The 16,925-nt window shown below is 34.2% G+C and overlaps 2 protein-coding genes across 3 annotated transcripts; both read right to left on the reverse strand.

Moving 5' to 3' along the window:
• Positions 1-519: 519 nt before the first annotated feature.
• LOC141670762 (AP-4 complex subunit epsilon) lies at positions 520-12,972 on the reverse strand. Its single transcript, XM_074476749.1, has 11 exons — positions 12,125-12,972; positions 10,579-10,764; positions 10,195-10,410; positions 9,958-10,068; positions 8,782-8,979; positions 8,569-8,700; positions 7,218-7,274; positions 7,001-7,117; positions 6,221-6,298; positions 5,625-5,768; positions 520-2,046 (listed from the first exon to the last, which is right to left on the reverse strand). Exons 1-11 carry the CDS (start codon positions 12,689-12,691, stop codon positions 937-939), a joined length of 2,916 nt encoding a protein of 971 aa, XP_074332850.1. The 5' UTR covers positions 12,692-12,972; the 3' UTR covers positions 520-936.
• Positions 12,973-13,592: 620 nt separating this feature from the next.
• On the reverse strand, positions 13,593-14,968 carry LOC141671268 (uncharacterized). 2 transcript variants are annotated; one of them, XM_074477445.1, is made up of 2 exons: positions 14,351-14,947; positions 13,594-14,260 (listed from the first exon to the last, which is right to left on the reverse strand). In XM_074477445.1, the coding sequence occupies exons 1-2, from the start codon at positions 14,474-14,476 to the stop codon at positions 13,874-13,876; spliced, it is 513 nt and encodes a 170-aa protein (XP_074333546.1). In that variant the 5' UTR covers positions 14,477-14,947; the 3' UTR covers positions 13,594-13,873. The 2 variants fall into 2 exon arrangements, with proteins under 2 accessions (XP_074333545.1, XP_074333546.1); XM_074477444.1 differs by having other exon boundaries at positions 13,593-14,968.
• Positions 14,969-16,925: the final 1,957 nt, after the last annotated feature.

Here is a 16,925-nt window from a genome sequence, read left to right on the forward strand (position 1 = left end):
ATGAGCTGGATTTACAATAACAGATTTTACGAAAACGTTAATTCTGCATATGCACTTGACCATCTCATGAAACAGGGCCGTATAGCTCCCAGTGACAGCAGATTTTGAGAAAAGACCACATGATCCAAGGCCTCGTATAGTTACCTCTGAATCGGTTACAGCATACTATAGCCTCGTATAGTTACTACTTAGTATAGCCTTATATAGTTACCTATGAAGCGGTAACAGCATATTATAGGCCTCGTATAGTTACTAGTGACATGTGAAAACTTCACAATTACAATGGATAAGCCTCGTATACTATTTAATTGATAATAAATAATAGCTACTTAACCATTGCCTAAAACATAACCCCAACGGCAACAGTAGCATCACTGTCTAAAGTAATTATTTGAAAACCAGTAGTAGCGTGAAAAACTAACTAGGAAACTTCGACATGGTTACAAGCATATTCCGTCCGCTAAAAAGCCATTAGCGGATAGAAATTTTCAGGCCAGAATACATCACTAAGAATTCAAGTACAAATAAACCATCAGGTTCCTTTTCGTATGGTGAAATTGTTATAAAAATAAGGAGAAATAAAAGGACTCGTACAACAGATGAATGATAACCCCGCCCAAGTGACTCAGAAATGTGGCACTTGGTGAAATTAGTCATCCACAAAGCACTCAACATAACACATTAAAGAAAAAAACTGTCTGATTCAAGCAGTGACCAAAAATACAACTCATCTATTTCTAAGAACAATATACCGCCCTACAAAACAATTCTTACTTTGATGCATACAACCTACATTTATAGATAAAATTTAGAGAGGCTCGGGTGTCGATGGCATTTGTGGTTTCCCTTGCAAGTTTTGCTTGTGACATTGTACAATATGTTCAATGATCAACAAGTTGAAACAATCTTAGTCAAGATTGCCCTCAGTATAAAAATTTAGCCAAGCAAGTCTCTGAATAAGTTGGGATTCTGATTTGTTGGGGTCACGCCCATTTGCCTCACAAGAGCATCCTTTTGTAAAGCGTCTTTGAGATTTGGACCTTTATTTGTTGATTGAGGCGGCTGTGCAACTACAGATGCACCATGGTCAAAATTGTTGCTTGCATTTAACAGATCTGAGCTCGTATTAACAACAATACTATCAGTTGAAAGAGGATCAACTAGATTACTCGGCACACTGCCAGACATCTCACCGTAAAGCGACATAAAATCAGATGCTTTGCTAGCAACTGAACCAGAATTCACAGCTGAACCATCTTGTGTTACGTCAACTAAACCTTCCAACTGCATGAACGGATCCATGGATGGGGCACTACTTGTTACAGTTGATTCTCCGAAGTCCAACAAGTCTGGAGGAGGTTGAGTCGGAGTGGTCTTCACCGTAGTAGGTTCAGATGAAGTTGCTCCCTTGGTTATGTGAGAATTTTCTGTTGAATTGTTGTTTGCCTTTGGAGCCCCCCTGTTGCCAGCAGCAGGTTGTCTCTTCTCAGACTTGAAAGCACCGCCAAACAATGAAGCAGCGAGTCTTTGCTTTTCCGAGGGTACTTCAACTTCCTGTCTTTTTACATCATGAGATACATCTCGTGCCTTTTGTTTTATACTACCTGAAGCCTCAGGTTGAGCTGCCCCATTGTTCGTCTTCTGGGAATCAGAATTTGAGGTGGATTGCACCGGAGATGAATATGTTGGCTTGCCCCACTTCTTTTGAACCCCATCAAGTCGAAGCTTTAATTCTGCTGATCCACTGTGAGAACTAGATGGTACTGCTGGAGTTTGGTGTATCTCTCTCATATAAGATGGCTCGGGAACTGGGACAAGCTCAGTCGAGGGTAATATGCTAGCAGGTGTAATTGTGGGCATGGCGGGCTTTGGAAGTTCATAGGCCTCAAACCTGAGAGCATGACCTGAAGTTTCATGTTGGTCATGGCTTCTAAGGTTGCTAATATTTAGAACCCCGGAGCGTGCACTTTCAGGAATATAGGGCTGAGCCCCATTCTCCAGGGACTGCTGGACATAACTGTTAAGGAATGACAGACCTTTATCTACCTGCAGGAAAGGATTTATGGGTGTTTTTGAGTATAAGCGTGGAATTGAAGCAACAAGCAACAATACAAATACAAGTGAACAATAAATACTCATTCAACAATCAAAGGAACAACCATCTAAAAAAACCACAAACAGATAATACATATAATCAAGTGGGTTAAATATCAAAGTGGTCACTCAACTGAAGGTCATATATCAGTTTAATCATCAAACTTAACGGGGTATCATTTGGATCACTAAAGTAATAATAAATATCAAACAGATACCTCAAAATATGTGCTCAAGAATTAAAATTTATTTTATGGAGTTCTAAACATTTTTTTAAAATCTTATTACAACCAAATGAAAAGTTATGAATTCATAGTATTTTAGATGATTTTTTGATATTTTTAAAAATTTATCTACTAATTATTTTTATTTAAATAAAGCAAATGACTACAAAATTAAAAATAAATAGTAGATAAACTTTAAAAAATCTTATTATATTATAGAAAATACTAGAATTCATACATTTTTATTTGGTTGTAATAGGCTTCAAGAAAAATATATAGAACTCCATAAAATAAATTTTATTTTTCGAGCACATATTTTGAGGTATATGTATGATATTTATTATGACTTTAGTGATTCAAATGATACCCCGTTAACTTTGATGATTAAAGTGATACATGGCGTTCAGTTGAGTGAGCACTTTGATATTTAACCCATAATCAAGTAGATCATGTAGCTGGAAAGGCAGTGTCAGAGAACACCACGATAGTAACACTAGAGGTGATATAGAAAACCCATATTTAGTAATAGCAATTTAGTAATAGCACAGGATCTAGCACAAAGTTCTCACTAGGTCAAATCAGTACACATGGAAAAAAGAACATGTGCAGACAAGCTTTCCACAAAGTCATCAGTACATGCAAGTTCGTTGCGTCACTAAGAAGAATGAAACAAGTGTCAAATGTGGAATACACAGTCATTGACCAGATGAGATCAGTGTTGTTTAAGGAGAAAAGCGAAACTACGTGACAATGGTCCCCAATGGATTAATTGAGAGCATTAGAGATTAATACACACACATATGCATGTATTCTAACTGTATGTATCATATAAGAGATAAGACCAATTGCACCAACACATCTACCTCTTTAAACATTAATATATTGCAACAATATGATAGTACAAATAAAAACATTAAGGGAGACTGGAGAGTGATGGAAAATCATTGATATGATTCTACAATTTTAGTTGGAGTTTAACATTTGAAAAGTTTGGGTTACCGTTCAGAAATAGGATTAATAGTTTAACTTTAAAATAATTTTTAAATAAGAAAATGATTACTTTACAGAAAATATATTCTGGTGTTTTATTTTGGCTCTAGTAATACTAATAATAATATACAAAACACAATGTTTATATCTTATACTCACTCTGTCACATTCACTTGTATACATTTTCCATTTCGGGATGTCACTCTCAATTATATACGTTCCAAAAATAGTAAAGTTTTATAATATAAAAACTAACGTCATCCACTCACATCCAATACTTTTTTCCACTATACTTGCTATATAAATTAAAGATTGATTGGTCCTACCACTTTACCCACTTTTCTTATTTTTTCCCTACTAAATTACACTCTTTCTTGATCTCCTCCCCGAACCCCTAATGCATAGATTTCAATGGGGCGGAGGGAGCAGTGATATATTTGATAAATATTTTTTTGGTCAACATTACAATATTTTTTACAATAATAAGACAATAGATTTTGCAAAGGCAAGATTACTCGATCGCCTCAATCTCGCCTAATCGAAGAAAGGCATCTGTCTGCGGCCTGCCTCATTAGACAAGGCGGCATTGCCTCGCCTCTCAATTAAACCTTTGCATAATTCGAGCCGAGATTAATCGAGTCGAGCCGAGCCGGCTCGTTTAACTAATCGAGCCTAAACCATTGCCTGAACTCAACTCGTTTAATTTCACAAGTCGAGTTGAGCCTAAACGAGCAGGTTTTAACGAGTCGGGCGAGCCGGCTCGTTTAATTTTACACTTAATCGAGCCAAAAACTCTACCCGAACTCGGCTCGTTTAATTTCACGAGTCGGGTCGAACCGGCTCGGATAATTAAACGAGCCGGAACTTCTGCCCGAACTCGGCTCGTTCACTCGGCTCGTTCAACTAAACGAGCCAAGTCGAGCCCACTTAAACGAGTTCGAACCGGGCAAGCTCGTGAGCTGCCCGACTCGAATTAGAGCCCTAAGTTTGTGTAGCTGTACGTCACAAACTTGTGCTGTTCCTAAATTTACAGCGGGGTAATTGACTTGTGAACTGGGGGGAAAGGAGATGCACAGCTAACTACATATTAATGTTGCAAGTATCTGATTTTATTTTTTAATGACCACACAGCATGAATTCCATAGGATTGAGCATCAAACTAGACATAAAGGGGCTGTTTACTTGAGCAGTTTTCCAGAAAAATTTTCTACGAAAACAGAAAAATATGAAAACATGTTCAAATTAAGAATTTTTCAAATTGGGAAACGGAAAACTGGAAAACAAGCCTATCCAGATTATAACTATGATTTAGAAAACTATAGAAAACAGCATTTGATTGTTTTCTACACTCATTTTCTACTTTTTATGTTATTTACGTGTTTAACACATACAAATGAGTTATTATATTCACTGACATTTAAATGATAAAAACTATTGGACAAAGTTGTAAATGAAATATTAATAATAATTCTTTTTACCTATTTGGGTTGTTTGTTAGTAAACACATTATAAATCAAAATCTTGAAAATACATTTTTTAGTAAACAACAAATACAATAAAACTACAACAGATATTAAGTAATTTATTAAATAATTCAAAAATAGTCATTAATGTATTAAACATATACAGTAAAGTGTTAATTTCTTTTCAAATACTTTTTAATGTATTAAATTTAAATCGGACAAGATTTAAAGCGTGATTCATAATTAATAGTAGTAGTTGTATGTGATATAAGAATTAACTCTAACGAAATTTAAATTTGTAATAATAATATTTAAATTTCTATTAAAATTTATCAATGAATGTTGCCTTATGCAATATATGGCTGATGAATTAAATAATAAAACAGTGAATTGACTCTGATAAATTTTAATTTTCTAACTTTTTCCTTAAACAATATTCAGTTGTTTTTTAATACCAAATATGTGAAAATATAATTATGAACAAAGACTATGCACGTTTATGTTATATAAAATTACTAGTTACGTGTTAAACTATATACATTTCAGACAAAAAAAAACATACTTTTATACATGAAATTTATGAAACTAAATAAACAAAAACTAACCAGATTCTATTTTGTTACTGGAACACGTTTTCTCAGTTTTCATCTGTTTTCTAAGAGATGGAAAATTCAGAAAATTTTAGAAAATTTTGGTAAAGAAAACTGGAAAACTTTTCTGCAAGTAAACAGCCCCAAAGCTTCTTACAGAAAAACACAAGAAACTACTTCTCCAAATAGCATATAAATGTACATCAACTGATGCAGGAAAACAATGGTACAAAAGTACCATACAATATTACATTACTAATTACCTCAATGTCTTCGCAGCTTGCATCTAGTGGCAATATATTCTCAAGAGCTTGAGCATCCAAGCGAATGACTGCTTGAAGTTCATATGCGCGTTGTTGCAAATCCGTTGAGCTCGACGCAGATAAGTCTTCGATCAAAGATTGGCACTGCATCAATTGAATTTAGTACATTAACATGCAGAGTCAAGACTTTCTCTTGTCCACAGTCAAACCAGACGGAAATGCAAATCAATTATTTGAGATCAAAATCTCATAGGTCAAATGTATCCAGGCATCTTTAATTATTAACCACCGAGTCTACAATTCATATTGAAGAAACATAGTACAATAGTATTTTGGCCATTAACAAATGTTAATGCCCGTAAACCGGTCATCAACATGTTTCATGCCGTTAAATGAACCTATATATAAAGTATTTAATATCTGTAACGAGGAGGAGATGAAGACTGCCACTCATCTGGCAGGAGACTTAAAATCAACTTGTGACATGATTTAAATGTAAATAATCTTAAGTTACCAGGGCCAGCAAAGAATACAAATATAAGCTCATATGTGATTTTAAAATCAACTTGCAGCGTGGGAAGGAAAAAATCACAAACCTCTGGCAGCACATCAACTTGTCTCCCAGCTGCTATCTCAAAGGAGTATATCTTCATGAGCGCGGTTACTGCATATGCCTACACAACATATAAGATAATAATAAATTTGTAAGGTTGTAGATTCCAATCATATACTTGTAATATTAATATGAATGGTATTTCATCTTCATAATAAACAATTACTCCCTCCGTCCCGGTAGGTTCTTAACATTTGAAATGGATAGTTCGACACGCATTTTAAGGCTCTTATCTAGTATAGTTCGATAACTTATTTTTAAGACTTTCTTTTTTTGAATAAAAAATTGAACATCTAATTTTTATTCCAACAAAAAATGTTTTTAAAATAATTGATGTAATTATAGTAGATAAGAGCCTTAAAATGCGTGTCAAATACTCTATTTCAAATGTTCAGAATTTGTTGGGATGGTGGGAGTATATTAATACACCGAAAAACATTGATTAATCCTTCAGATATATTATAAATATATTCTACTAAGGTAGAGAGGGTCCAACCTATGCATGAAACTTGTGACATCCAACACCTTTCAAAATTTAAACACAAATTGATCGGTACACTATTTTATTTTTGCTAAATTGATTGGTACACTATTATTAACACACATCCAGAATTGCACATATAAGTTGGTTAATCAATCTAATCCATTTCATACAGCTAATATTCAATATTCAGTTTCTCATTATTTATCAATATCTACAAGAGAAAAGTATAATAACAACTTCAGATTAGTATAGCACTAAGCAAGTTGGAACCAGTTTTACCTTGACAGTGTCGTCACTTGAATGTGCTTCTGCCACATCACATAGCTTTCCAGTGATATAAGAAGCAGAATATTTTCCATCAGCGGTTCCATATTCCCCCAATACCCAGCATATGACCTGCAGCAAAACTGAGAATAAGGTAACATATCCGGTAGCTGTAACTTATCATTAGACAGGGATATTTAACCCAAGATGAACTTAATAGGCTGAATTCAACCTGGAGAAATGCTGACGGGAGTTTTGGCTCTCCAACAATACGCAAGTACGAGTCTACCTGCTCATGGAAAAACAGTATCAATTACGTAAGCAGAAAAGTAGAAACATTATATGTTGTCTAGAAAATTATGGTTATCTGCCACATCTGAACAAGATGGATAAGCATCATTGGCATTATACAAGTGATAATAGCTTGGTTCAATTGCCAATTTAGGCACATTGAACATACTATATCTAGACTCAATTGTAAATGTTTGGCACAAAGACATATGCTTTGTTGTTGAGTTCAGGAATTTTAATGGTAAGTGGAACTGAGCTAAAAATTTTGGGAGTCGTGAGAATATCTACGCTGTAGTAACAATGCATGCACTGACATTGTTTATCTAAAAATTTTCATTGCAGTACATGTCTTTATTAAAAATTTATTCATCTCCATCATCATCATTTAAAATTATCTTTATACTTCACTATATATGACATGACCTGTACGACAATAATGTACCCAATAATTCTCATGTAAACCATATGTCAATCTCCAAGGACTTCTATAGAGCATACAGACACGGCCTCTGCCAGGGACGGAGGCAGGGGGTGGCAGGCGGGTATGGCCGCCACCCCAAACCTCGGTATAATCATGAAATTATTATTAAAATTCACGAGAAAAAAATATCTTTTTTTATAATTTTAGTATTAAAATATTGTTATTTTTAATTTTCGCCCCCTAAAAAATATATTATTTTATGAATATAATACTAAAATTAATGATGTTTAAAATAATTATGAATTTAGATACTGAATTCAAGTATATTTATACATTGAAATTGTTAAAAAATAATTTTTATTAACTTATTTAATATATATTAAATTATAAAAATATATTATTTACTCCGGAAAAAAAAATCCGCCACCCCAAACTTACATTTCTAGCTCAGTCCCTGGCCTCCGCAAGTTATTATCAAACACAATAATTACTTGCATGAAAAGTTTAATAATGATTGTTGTATAATGTATACCAGTCATTAAGTTATAGTTTATGGAATTACTTGCATGAAAAGTTTAATAATGATTGTTTAATAATGTATACCAGTCCCTAAGTTATAGTTTATGTGCATGCTTAGACAGACATTTATGCACATAGGCAGTTAGGCACGCATGCATAGACTGATAAACAACTCCCCCCCCCCCAACAACACACACAAGTGTATTTATATAACCGTTGACAATATACAAAAGATATTAAACCAGCAAACTATGGATCTACTCTAGAAAAGAAACAGAATTAACGTGGAAAAAGGCGAATAAAATCAAATAACATCGTAAAAAGCTCTATTTAAGTCATAATGACAACATACAGCAGATGATCTCAGCTGACTGTCAGCAGTATCATCATCTTCTCCGAATCCTTCTGCAATCAACCGCATCAAGTTATGTGCCACCTTAATGTTTACCAAATCACCGGCATGCTCAAAGACTTTGTTCATGGTCTGTTGAGCAAAAAACAGCAAGCTGTAAACAGATATTCGAAAAAGGATGGTACAGAAACAGAAACAGAAACATTATAGTACCTGGATAAACCAATGGTTGCTTGGTGCAAATTGCTCCGCAAGTTCCACACACCTGGAAGCTATGTCTGTTTTGTAATGATTATCGTTGATATTTATCATATATTCAATCATTCGATCCACGATGACTTCCACATTAGAGGACTTTGTCATCTTATACAAAAGTTCAAAAGTTTTTCGCTTTAAAGTGTCATCTGGGTCCTGCATTATGAAAGAATATACGATATCAATACTATAAACATAGACATCAACAATTTAATGTGGTACAAATACCAAATCCCTCCGTCCCACTAAATTCTTTACATTCTCCATTTATGGATGTCCCTCCCAATTCTTTACCTTTCTAAAAAATAAAAAATTTAATAGTTTAAAACATTATTTGACCTACTACTTTCCTCTACTTAATCTATTTAAATATTAGTTGGTGCTACATTTCTCACTTTTCAGTTTTCACCCCTTTCTAAACCTCCATGCCCAACCCAAATGTAAAGAATTGGGTGGGATGGAGGAATTATTTTGTACATTTCCAGATATCTAGATGGCATTACAGTGTGCACAAAAAATAAAGTAGTTAAAGAATATTAAAAACAATCATAGTTAGAGGCAATATTTTTAAAAATACTACTATAATGATTTTCACTGTTTATTTTGTTGTTCATCACAATTAGTAGAAGCAAGCAACTTAAATGTGAATTTGATCTCTCCAATAATAGCAGACTGAAAATATGGGACCAAAATTATTTCCATCATGTAAGATACTGATGTCCTTGTGTCATACAAAAAGCCAGAGCATAATTATGTCACTAGCTAGAAACAGAAGAAACAGAAAACAAGACCCTGAGAAATGAAGATATGTACATGAAAAAACACAAGCAAGATGGATAAAATGAAATTAAGAGCATTTGTAGCATCATACATAAAGCAGACAGGCAATGACGGACCTAGAACCCAACACTATAAGTAAATATTTTTATAATGGAAACATATGAGTATACTATCAATGAACTTTACTAACTAAAAGGAAAGCCATTTAAAATTTTGAGATTAACAAGCATAAAACCTAATGTCCGAAACTGAAGTAGTAAGCAAACCAGATAGAAAGCAAACATATAGATATATGCTGCTGTTAGAGCACTTAAAAGTTCAAACACTGAAAAGAATATAAGTGACATCCCTCACCTCTAAGCAGTCAATCACAGCCAGTTGGTGCTGTTCAGCAATGTCTGGACTTATTTTTATCAATCTACCAAGTGCATCAATACCCATATACTTCAGATTGTGACTGTCACTCTGTACACAGAAAGTATATATCAATAAAAATACACATATACATTAACACTCATGTTATATCTGTGTATACAACCATATATCTTTTTTAAATGCTATACTTGTACATTTGAATAATAATGGGAAAACCTTTAGAAACTTGGAAATTGCATCTGCTGCAGCTTCCAATAACTTTGTATTAGGAAAAATAGAGGCAACACAGCAGATGCATTCATATAAAATGGCATTCCCTATATTGCTTGTTGTATCAGACTTCCTCATTATGTCACCAACAACAGTATACATCTGTCCACTGGCCTGCTTGTCACCATTACCGAGAAGTGCTAGGATCTTCAGCAACTTGATCTACATATAAGTAAATGTAAGGAGTAAGATAATCTATAAATCCCAAAGAAAAATAGTATCCTTAGCATAAGAGAGTTAATAACAATGGTGTAACAACAAACAACTATAACCAAGTTGACAGTTAGGAACATATAGAATCTTATTAGGTTAAAGTAAAATTTTAGGTACCTGAATGAATGGCGCTGGCATCTGATGATAATCATAAGCCTTTGGCAGTCTACGCTCAGCTACTTGCTTAAGAATGCTGACAAAGCTTACAACTAAATCCTTGTAGGTACTAACATCTACTGAAACAAGATCGAAAAGAGGACAGAGTGTTGCACCCATCACCCCTGGATCATTATCACATAGCCTCTACAAAACATTAAAAGGTGCAAATTAGAACACCTTGTTTTCAAATGAATTAAAAAAAGAAAATTAGCATACTGGAGAGTATAACTAATGGTTTTGCAAACTGAATACTAAAAATCTTTTAACATACATGAAGAATAAAATGATGATGCCTTGAACTCTAGCCTCAACTCATATTAAGAAACACTAGCATGTTAAGCATTGACATTTTATAGACCAAGGTTACTTGAGTGACTAGATTTGCACGGACACAAAATCACAAATATACTAGATCCTAAACAAAGCTTAGAATATAGACTACAATAATAATAAATTTACATAATACAACTCAATGTACATGAATTTACCAAAATATAACTAAAGCTTCTTAGCAAATTGCAGGTTCAATCTCCAGGAAGCTAAAAATATTTAGAATCAAAAGGCAACCTTATCAAATTGGATGTTCGGCAACATCAACATGTACTGTATTTACAGAAGTTCAAATAATATACCTCAAAATATGCTGCAAAAAATCTATTAGTCTTTTCATGGCATATAGACCATTTGCTTTTCTGTTTGCTTCGATTGTGAATAGATGAGGTTAATTATATATATTAAAAGCACAAATTTATATCATGTGTTTAAAAAGATTTCCAAACATTTGCATTTCGAATCTACGTCGGTCCTAATTAAGCTAAAAAATAACTTACTAAACCCAACTGATGATTTCTATTTTCTTATGTTCAGCCACATTACCACGTTCCTCCATACAGATTAACATTTATAATAGCTTTATAATCCCTCAAGGAATGTACATTAAACTATTGGCTTTATCACTAATTTTATGCGTGCACAAGAAGCAGTCCAAGATTAAACACTCAAAGTAATATATCTCTAAAAAGATTAATGCATGTGCAACACGATTTTAAAATGTAATATTTAATATATATACCGAAACACGAGTATATATCTGAAAAACATTGGACATATTATTTACATATCAAACATTTTTAGACGCAAAATTAAGAAGAATGCTCCATCTCAACTTTCTATAATCCACTTATCATATTTTTATTGTGCATTTTTCGTATTTGAGGCAAGTAAATATCAAAAATGAAGATTATTTACTCTGAGGTAAGTACCGTGTGCCTACACTCGGTACATTGCACTGTGAAAACTTCTCTATCACCGTTTTTACATTGGCATACACTAACATCATTATGAACACTGCAGATCACATTATACAGAAAACATTTACTAAAACCTACAAAACTGATCTTATTGTTATCATATAAGGCACATTATACCAGGAAAAACAATGCAAGTAACAATAAAAAGTGCAATTTACGTCATATAACAAAACTGCAATCAATAAACCACAAACCTTACGGAAATTCGAAACCAAATGTGAAACCGAAGAAGGAGAACGCTGATGAAACCTATGCAAAGCCATAACAGCCTTTTTCCTCACAGCCTCCTTACTATGTCCCAACAACTCCACAACCTGTGGCAACACAGCCGGAATCGTCTCCTCATTAATCAACCTACAAACGGCATTCAACGCCGCACACACGACCAAAAAATTATCCGATTTCAAATCCTTCTGAATCGTATTAACAATCAAAATAATCAAATCATGATCCTCATTCAAAAACAACGTAACAGCCAAATAGCCAGTCCGTTTCAACAACAACGAGTCATCATGAGTCATTTTAACGGCGTGAATGTAACCGAAAGCGGCATCATGACCTAACATCTCGATATACACTAATCGAATTATATACTCTTTCATCTTGCGTTTGGGAATGTCTGGCTCAGTGATTCGACGTTTAAGCGTTTCGATCTCGTGTAAAACGATGCGATCTTCTTCGGCTTTGGATCGCGCTTCGCCGATTGATTTGATTAAGTCGAGGAACTCTTTGGATTGACCAAAGCCGCCTTGGGAGCCCATTGCGAGCTCCCTTCCAATTGTTTTTAGCTGCTCCAGCTTGTAATTGTGAGGTTTAGGGTTTGGATCTGATATATTCGCAGTTTTTTACACCTATACATACAAATCTCTGTATGTATATGTGTATTGGTAGTTTAGAGTGTATTAACAAGATCTGAACTAGAGAGAGAGAGACGAGAGAGATTGTGGAGAGAGAGAGAGATTGTGTAGAGAGAGAGATGAGTGAGGGAGATAGTAGAAATTAGATAGAGAGATGAAGAAACAGGGGAGAAGGAAACTACGAGGTGAGATGGGGAGAGTGATGATAAGTACGGCGTCGTGTGATACACGTGATCGGGTTTTATTTTCGGGTCAGTTTGTTTGTTTGTTTTTGGTGTTAATTCGGGTCAGTTTGTTAACCCGTTAAGATACACATTAGCAAATGTCGCTAAAATAAAATTTAGCAAAAAAATGTCGCTAAAATATTTTAAAATTTTATCAAATGACATGACTAACACATGACTATTTTGATTCGTAAATGCGAGATCCATATTATTATTATTAAAAAGTTTACCAGTTATTCATATGACACATCAGATTTGAGAAAATATTTGGAATCTATAATACATCATATTTGAAAAAATATTTGGAGTATATAACACTTTCCATACTTTAATTTAGGATTGGAAACTAACAAAATTGTTGAAATCGATAACCAAAATATAATAGATCTTTTTTTAAATATGTTTATTTTTTGCGTACTTATTTTTTGATCATTTTTAAGTGCATACAGGTCTCAAACAGTGAAGATGTTTTTGTGAAAAATATGAATGCTGATAAATAATTAAAAAAATCGTTAAATTAATGTGATTTTTAGTTGTTTACGAGATATGAAAGGTGTTCATGACTATAAAACCATCTTTTTCTCCAGAGAGAAGGCTTGGCAAAACAATTCAAAGATCAAATGAAAATTAAATGAAAGAAATAGGTATCCAGACAATCTAATAGCAAAGCTGAGATAATTTATCAAAATCTAAACTCTACTCTTCAACAACAGAATTAAAATGTGGACATCAAAAGGAACAGCCAACACATAAAATGTTCTGACCTACTTCTGAACTGTTGTCTTCATTCTTCTTTTCTCAGTAACTTATTTACTTTTGCATTTTCTGTACATAGATTACTTGCTTGACTCTGCGAGAGCCCTTATGAAGACTTGGAGCTACAAGGTGATCGGTAAGTGAAGCTTCCGTTCGGCACGAAGAACTGAAGATCACAATCCATGTTCAATGAAAATTTGACAGAACCAGCAACCCACACTCTCCACCTGGTCTTCACTTTTCCCTTCATCTCGAACGACACCTCTTTTTTTGCCAACGATGATTGCACGTAGTCTCGATACACACTCCTTAACGGAATTTGGTCTGACTTTACTACATAGACAAACTCCCGGGAATCGTTCTTCTTCACATTGAACGGGGCATTCACGAGCTTTGCTACTGGTAAGCCGTGGAAGTTGAGTGCCAACACTAATCCGTAAAACTCTGCATGATTCTTGACATTGTCATTCTTGGCCTTGATAACTAAACTCACCTGCACATCAAGAATCCCAAGCTGATTATAATCAAACCTGTCTAAATTGGCATATGAGACGCTGACTGTAGGAGTTGTCGGATGGATTACCAGGTAACTTATGATCACAAAGAGACCGATGGCGATCACTGCAACAGCAACTACGGCACAGACTATGGCAGCAAACCAGATTATGGCATTGGTGCGACGTTGAGGGCCTAGTGCAGGTTTAGGCATTGAGAAGCAGAGGTGTTTGTGTCAGAGGAAGAGAAAATAAACATTAGAAGGCCAGGGTGTATTGAACCTTTTTCTTTACCTCTTGATATAATTCCTCAGTCCCACAGACAAAGAATCTACCTTTGTCATTAGTTTTGATGTAAAGGATCACACTGGCTTCAAGCTTAGTGATAATCTTAAACTTAACACCTTTATTATTCAGCCAAATCACAACAAAGCTGCATAAGAATTATTAAATCATGTACACACATGAACAAGTCGGGTTCTACATGACCAATATCGATGATGGCCAAAAATATCTCTTTTTTTTTAAGTTATAACAAGAATACCACTTTTTGGAGTTTATGGCCAAAAATACTCTTTCTAATACGCATTTTAGAAATGGGTAAATCTATTACGCATCTGAAAAATGGGTATTACATAAAACAATTAAAAAAAAAAAGAAAAAAAAAAGAACAAGTGATACGCATGTAACAAATGCGTATCACCATAATCAAATTGGTCATACGCATTATGTGAATGCGTATCTCTTTTTTAGTTTTTTTTATAAAAAAATTTCAACTTTTTTTAATACAAATTACCCATAAAATGCGTATTAGTAATACCCAACTGAAAAATACGTATTAGACGGGTATTTTTGGCCAAAATTTTAAAAAGAGATATTTTTGTCACAAACTCTAAAAAAATAGGTATTTTTGTCATTTTTTCACCAATATCTCAATCGATATGTACGAATTATATAAATCTAGGTACATTTTATCCTCCTCAAACCTAATCATACAAGTGTGATATATATAATTTATTTTATGGACTTTTTTCTTTGATTAAGATCATGAATACTATTTTTAGAATTTTACACATCATAAGAAAGGGTACTAATATAAGCAAAATCTCACAAATAAGACCTTTTATGTGGCTGTGTTTGTTGGTAGTTGTTAAGTAAGGATTTGGTATATTACTTTACTAGAGTTGAAGGAAAAGTATAAAATCTTGCAATGTTGTTCTCCCTCCTTCCCTACATTGTATCTATATATTCCTGCTTTCCAACAAAATATGTGCAAAAACTAATTTTGTTAAAAACGTAAGCTTTGCAGCTGCACACAACTCATTTATAGTGCAATTCAAGATTCAATACTAGAAATTGTCGATCATAGCCTTCATAATATACCTGAAATGTTTACGAATTTAGCACACTGTTAGCACAGGTGAGGCAGACTTCTACACAATTTTTCTGAGTTTGTTACCTCAGTTCCTACCATCTAACTTCGACCTCACAGAGTACTGGGATCATAAAACCGAAAATGAATGCGTAACTTCTTATTTTTTTTTTCTCATAATAACTTTAGGAATATACTCCCCAACAGAATACGAAACACCTGTCTTTATACAAGCTACAAGCACAAGATTTTGGAAAGTTGGTGGGTTTTCCTATTTGAGCATTGCATCATTCATACTCGAGTTCAAGCCTCGAGGAATCGAGGGGAATTAATGACTTAAATAAGCGATCTGTCAAGCTTTTTGGCTCTGCAGCCTCAGCAAGTTCTTAGCCAATGATCCAAGTTTACATTTGATGTATACCAGCAGCTTTAAACTCTAAAACCCGAACAGAATGATATACATAATTCCCTCCCAAATCTGAATCTATTGGCCTAGAACTTGACAACGGTAATTGGAGACTTTCAGAGATCAGTCACCTGTAGACTCATACATCACATTCTCTATACCACTTTGCAAGACTGGAAAAATTAAACCTTTATGATCCAGATCGTCTCTTGCCAATGTTATCTCAAACTTATTTTCAATGTAATCACAATCCATCCACGCTCAATTATTTGGCAACTGGTGTTAATAGAAGCTTCTCCCACAAAGGAGAAGCAACTCTCCTATATATCGTTGTACTTATCTCTCAATAGTCGAGACATGTTGCATGATTATGTTCAGCCTTTTATCACTCTTGAGTAGCTCACTGGGTTGCTATTGCCTATTGGTGTCGCATCTGTAACTGGGCAGCCGTATTGGACTTGAGTTGAAGCACCCTACATGATTCCCCTTCCAACAGTAAAGGAACGAGATTTAGAAAAAATAGGGCTCCCATTTGAAGAATATGAGCAAAATTTCCTGCAGTGTGTGCAAAAGATTTCCTCAAAACTGTGAGTTATCAGGGTTTCCAATCAATTAACATTATATAGGGCATTTGAGTTCTATATAAGGTTATGACCAAAACAGATTAAATGAGTTTTGCATCTGGTGCACCAGACTCACATCACTTTTAGATGAGCTCCTATACGAAGCTATTACAAAAGAAATCAAAGAAGGTTGTATAAATTGGTTCAAAATATTCAATATCTGAAGCTATGACAAAAAGAAATCAAAGAAGGTTGTATAAAGTGGTTCAAAATATTCAATATATGACTATAATCTGAAACTAGAAACTTGATAGTCCATCACA

This window comes from Apium graveolens, chromosome 7 (assembly GCF_009905375.1).
Source record: "Apium graveolens cultivar Ventura chromosome 7, ASM990537v1, whole genome shotgun sequence".
NCBI lineage: Eukaryota > Viridiplantae > Streptophyta > Magnoliopsida > Apiales > Apiaceae > Apium > Apium graveolens.